Raw genomic sequence first — 6,226 nt, 5'->3', positions numbered from 1 at the left:
TGGTGTTTGGCCCACTAAAGTATTTCGGTTGGACATAGCTGGCCTAAGCCCTAAACCAAACTCTCAAAACTATTCTAAGTCCTGTTTTATTTTTTATTATTTTATTTCTGTTTTATCCTGCTATCTTCTGTGTGGCGGGATTATTTTGGTGCAGACACACCGATGTGTTCCAGCTCAAGTGATGAACGAAGCAATATTTACGTAAAGTTTAAAGTCGAAAATTTTAGACTGGCGCGTGCCGAAATGTTTTCGTCTTTTATCAGTTGACTCTGCCACAAACGCTTCATCTATTGGAAATAGCTAAAGTAGGTAAGAAATTGTTTAAGTTTAATCTAGCTTACGCATCAGTATAATTTCATCGCTTAGCCCAAATTGTAGTTGTGTTACTAACTTGAAACCTTTTCTGGGCCGCTGGTTTCGCAGTTTTGCGATATACTGTGGAGAGCGAAGGTCTTTCCGCATAACACACGCGGTAACCTTCCCACACCTGTGCTTCCTAACTCACAGTTACGACAAAGTTTGCTTTTACCTTAATTTGAAATCGCGAGAGATTAAAAGCTGTAATCACCTGTAGAACTTCTGTTAATAATGGCGGAAAAGTCTTCCTTTGAGGTAGCCTATTTCAAATCTCTGCAAACATTTTTAACGTTTACCACTCATTATACTCAACACGATACCAAGCATCGTTCACCTTCACTGTGCTCTTCCAGATAAAGCAAAGCACCGCTAAGTTTTATGTAAACACTGGTTAAATATTTCTCGCCCTACTGCGACGACCCGAAGCACTCCTGACAACTAGAAAAAAACCTTTAAACTGCGAATGAACAAACATGTGCAGTCAATCACGTAACTGTATGCACTGAAGAAACTGACAATTACCAGAACTATGACGCAATTGAAATTTCGTAACTTTAATTTCGGCCTAAAAATGGCAAAGCTAAACGTATAGGAGCTATTCAAAAAACTTACTCTACACTCGTGAAAATCAATGGTCGTTTTAATAAATGGAAATACTATAGTTTATCCAGATTACAATCGCAAGTGTTTTAGTTACAACAATAAATCCATGACCTACAACCATGTGGAAACCAGAATGTGTTCAGAGTAAAACAATAATGATTACATAAAACATCAATCTGTGTCCAAATATGAAAGTCGTCATCAGTTAGTTATAGGTCATGTACCTTGGTGTAGAACTAAACTTGGCATAAGACTTTATAACTTTGTTGACTGCATCCAGGAAATCCTTTTCGGTCGCCACCTTTCTACGTGCACGGATAGCATACATGCCGGCTTCGGTACACACGCTACGGATTTCAGCACCAGTACTGTTAGGACATAGTCTTCCTAGGAGTTCATATCTAATATCCCGTTCAACACTCATAGAACGTGCATGAATCTTAAATATCTTGGTTCGACCTTCAAGATCTGGGAGTCCAAACTCAACTTTTCGATCCATTCGACCCGGTCTCATCAGTGCAGGGTCAAGTGTGTCTGGTCTATTTGTTGCCATCAATACCTAAAGTTGCAACTTTAGTCAATTAAAATTTGAATGCTTAAACTGTATGAACATAGATGTAATTATATAGTGAGTTGAATTGCAAAGTGAAGGTTTAAGAAGTTTATGTCAAGGGCTTCCAACAATTCAAGTACAACGTTTTTTTTCCTACAGGCTGGTAAAAAAAATGGAAAAACTTCTAACACATATAAAGTTAAAAGTTATATCATTCTTCTTCATTAGTAAACCTTGGTTGTACCACCAGTATGTAGTTTATATGTTTACCAATCATAGTAATGTAAATAGCATGTTACATGCATGCATTACCTTTCTGAAATTTGTAACAGACTTTTACCTTAATATTTCCTCTTGGATCAAATCCATCAAGTTGGTTGATAAGTTCTAACATTGTTCGTTGAACCTCATTGTCCCCTCCTGCTCCATCATCGAACCTTGCTCCTCCAATAGCATCAATTTCATCAAAAAAGATCAAACAAGCCTTCTTTGTACGAGCCATTTCGAAAAGTTCACGAACCATTCGAGCACCTTCTCCAACATACTTTTGAACAAGTTCAGAACCAATCACACGAATGAAACAGGCATCTGTGCGGTTTGCAACGGCACGGGCACACAATGTTTTCCCAGTACCAGGTGGACCAAACAAAAGCACACCTAAGCAACAGATTGAAAGTGAAACTGTTTTGCAAAACATTGATAAAAGGAACAACAAAATTTTATATGCAAAGTTGCATAAACAGAATTAAAAGTAGGAATTCAAAAAACTTCAAATAAATTACATTTAAATAGTTTTTGAAAAAATCTCAATTTAAATCTAATTATTGATTTTTAGCTTCTCTCCAAGACATTATAGTAAACTAGAAAAGCACATATAAAATACCTTTTGGTGGGTCAATACCAAGGGTAACAAATCTTTCTGGATGTAAAAGCGGAGTTTCCACAACTTCCCGAAGTTTCTGTATTTGCTCTTTGCATCCACCCACATCAGAATATGTCACATCTGGCTTTTCTTCAACCTGCATCATCGTTACTGTCGGATCGATCTTTGGAGGTAGAGGAATATGAATCTGATATTTGTTGCGATCAACTCCGACTCTCATGCCCTCTTCAATGTCGGTAGGAGCTACTTGATCTCCGAGATCAACAACAAACTTTGCAAACTGCTTAACGTTAATGATGTACTTGGCATTATCTGAATCTGCATCGATAATCTTTGTGCATCGAGCAACTTGCAGAGGTTGCTCACTCTGTAAAGTTTGTTTGTCAGCAGCCAGATCCCATAAGGCAGGAGGAGCAAGTCCGGTATCAGACTCTTTGATGCCACTCAGTTCATTAACTCTTTTTGTGATGTTGACAATGTCCTCTTCCACCGCCTTGATTTGTTTTGCATAAGCTCCTTGTCCATAGGTTTTGAGAAGAGCTATGTCTCCTTCATCCAGTGCCTGGATTGGCTTTTCCTCCTTTTCATCCTCTTTGACACGACGTTGATCAGCTCCCAAATAATCAGGCATTTCTTGTTAATTAATGGAACTACTTACTGAAATACTAAACATACAATAAAATTTCAATAGCATATGGTCTGTCAAACAGTAAAAAACTATATACTGTACTACAATTCAAAACTTGACACACTGTCAGTAACTTTTTTGTTATAGGTTTGATCGTTTTATATGCTTCCATAATGTATGTCATAAAACACTGCAACCTCTTTAAGAAAATGTTAATGATTTTTCCTTTTTAATACACTAAACATCATACAGAATCAAGCTACCCGAGTGCCATGCACTTGCAGATAAGGACTTCCAAAATGAATGTGATTTTCTATCTTACCGTATAAAAACCAATTTATCATAAGCTAAAGCAACTGCTTAAGCAATAATTTATATTAAATAAACAAAAATGCTGCTTGCTTCTTCATCCATCATGTCCATTTAAAACTTACATATCAAATGTTCAACTGTTTCGGAATGCACACGGATATACACTGAAGAAACAAGGTGAGTTTCGCAACCAAAGTTTTGTCACAAGCTGCTGGAGCAGCAGTACAATACAATGACACATCACTGGTGGCTTTTCAGCATAGAATTCGACATTCTTACAAAAATCTTCCTTATCAATCAAGAATGCCTGCCGGTTTTATAAATTGCCTTTCAAACCCCTTATGTATATGTACAGACAAATGATAGCCCAGCAAGTACCACAAAACTCATCTAATGTGACATCTTTTGTCCGAGTAATTTTTTTGTCGAAGAAGTGGCTAGAATGCCCGACTCATAAAAATGCTAACTGAGTTAGATTCCTAGTTGCACTACCACCTTTAATGAATCGTATGCAAAGGGTATGTGATAGATTCAACAGAATGATTTTGGGCAAGCCTATTCCTTTAAACTAAATTGAGTCTCCTGTCGATTTTAACATGAGGACATTAACTAACTAACAAATGTCTTTGGAGACCAATTTGATTATGCACAAATAATAATGCTCCCTTCTTCTTTGAAAATATTAGATGTCACCATAAGTTTAAGTATCTTTTAACACAAAACCTCCAAAGCATTAATACAAAACAAAATTTCCTTGTCCAGCTGCATTTCTTATCTGAATTACTTGTTGATTTCACAATAGACTTCGTAAATACAGTAACAGGACAAAACAAAATAGAATGCTCCTTTGGAATGGATACCGCCTCAGGTCCTGGTTTAATTGCTAAGTCTGGAGCGAACAGCAAAACCCTTGCAGGGAATGTGATGAAGAAGGGGTGTTGGCAATCTACCATAGGCTACTTCATCACAAATGGAAGATTAATACCTTGACTAACATTGGACATTCTCTAGGCATTTACATCAACTTTTTAATTTCTTATGTTATTTTAACAATAACGAAATTGCAATTGTTTGAATCAAGTGTTAAGAATATGTCATAGTCAGAGTATTATCTTAAATTATAATTGCAGCTGTTCATGGGAACGTTAAGGTGTGCTGTTATTGTGCCCTCATCTTGGCCATAGAAACGAGACCTTGATCCCTGGGATGGTGTTTCTTTTGGTGGGGTTATATTTTTACCATCCAATGTGCACAATAATGACTTCTAATCATGCCCTCGACATTTCCCTTAATTTACTGTTTGGTATATTCCAGCGGTTTCCAAACTTTTTGAGCGGGACCCAAATCTTGAGTTTGGTGAAAATCTTATGACTCAAGCCTCAAACAACAAATTTTATCACAACGAGCATGTTCAAGCACAATTATCAACCTTTTAACATCTCAACTTAATTAACCCTTTAAAAAAAACAGAGTAAAACAGGATGTTTAATAACTTAATTCTGACATATTACCGTAATCAACTAATCTTGACTTGTGAACCATGTTATCTTTTACCTCTACCATGCAGCTGTTAAAACTCTCAGATAAAATATCTATGATGCAATAATTCAGTCTATTATTGCAACATATACATTTAATTCTATGATGAAAGAGTTTAAAAGAACTTGAAAAGAGGAAAAAAACGTTGAAAATATACAACAAAACCTAGTTTTGACCTTTAAGACACAGGTTTGCATTGCCTCAGCACAACCTATTTTTTACCCTTTGCAACCATGGGTGTGACCTATAGTCTGGCAACTACTAGTGTATTCATAACTTTCAATATTAAAGTCATAATATTTATAACTTTTCTGTTTTCTGGTTTACTTTTTTTTTAAATTTTAATATAATCGCATTCCAGGTTTAGTGCCAATGTCAACGCTCCATCGTTGTTACACCACTGTAATTCCCACATTGCGCGATTTAAGCACTCAGGGCTTTGCCGCTTTTGCCTGTTCGTTGATTGTCTGTGAGCGTAATTTTTGTTTGACCATTCTACAAGGTTAACACCATACTTTTTGCTCCCCATTTTCAAGGAAAAAATTTAACAATACAATAGAATATAGGGCAGAACATACTGGCGCATCATACAAACTTTCCAGTAGAGGCAAGAGGAAAAAGTAAAGGATGGTTACCCAGTATGAAAAGTAAGTTTTTTGTGCACCAGACAGCGTAATTTTCAAAGACTGCTGTGCACCAGTAAGCAACAAGAAGCGTGCACCAGTATGCGCAAGTTTGCACCAAATATCGCTGTATGCATGGGATTACTTAGCTTACTAAGAAGATTTTTTGACTCATTTTAAACACCAGACATGTGCTGTGCACAACGCTTTCTTTCTATATGGGCCGGTCACAAAGATGAAGACAACCATAGTGTTGTGGTCCGTGAAGGTTAAAACGCTGGCAAAATAGTTAGGCTAAGCTGGCACAACATTTTACAACCAACACACCACAGATAATTGCAAAAAATTAACGATACAACCTTACTCGAACCCGAATGGGTTAATTAAACGTCGGCAGCCAATAAAGTTCTGTATTCACCAGTAGTGCATTACATTTGATGATTATTATTATGCCTGGTGTCAACCATAGGATACCGGTACTTTAGTCAAAGCGTTTGTCACAGTGTAATTCGCAAGTCATGTAAAAAGTTATAAGATGTCATAAAAGAGCCAGAAACATATCCTGAAACCAGAAAGATAAAAAGCGCCCCCGTATGTTGAAGCTATGAACAGCTTGAACACGCCTCTATACGTAGAAGTGCTGCATAAAATGATTAGTAATATTCTAGAAGTTAAAAACATTTTTTTATACACATTTACTTGTTTAACTACCAAAATTTTCTTCAGGT

At 36.6% G+C, this 6,226-nt stretch overlaps 1 protein-coding gene across 1 annotated transcript; it reads right to left on the bottom strand.

Moving 5' to 3' along the window:
• Positions 1–895: 895 nt before the first annotated feature.
• On the bottom strand, positions 896–3,082 carry LOC143465368 (26S proteasome regulatory subunit 7). Its single transcript, XM_076963604.1, has 3 exons — positions 2,397–3,082; positions 1,854–2,170; positions 896–1,519 (listed from the first exon to the last, which is right to left on the bottom strand). The coding sequence occupies exons 1-3, from the start codon at positions 3,025–3,027 to the stop codon at positions 1,166–1,168; spliced, it is 1,302 nt and encodes a 433-aa protein (XP_076819719.1). The 5' UTR covers positions 3,028–3,082; the 3' UTR covers positions 896–1,165.
• Positions 3,083–6,226: the final 3,144 nt, after the last annotated feature.

This window comes from Clavelina lepadiformis, chromosome 7 (genome assembly GCF_947623445.1).
Source record: "Clavelina lepadiformis chromosome 7, kaClaLepa1.1, whole genome shotgun sequence".
NCBI lineage: Eukaryota > Metazoa > Chordata > Ascidiacea > Aplousobranchia > Clavelinidae > Clavelina > Clavelina lepadiformis.
This window is presented reverse-complemented; position numbering and strand designations above follow the sequence as displayed.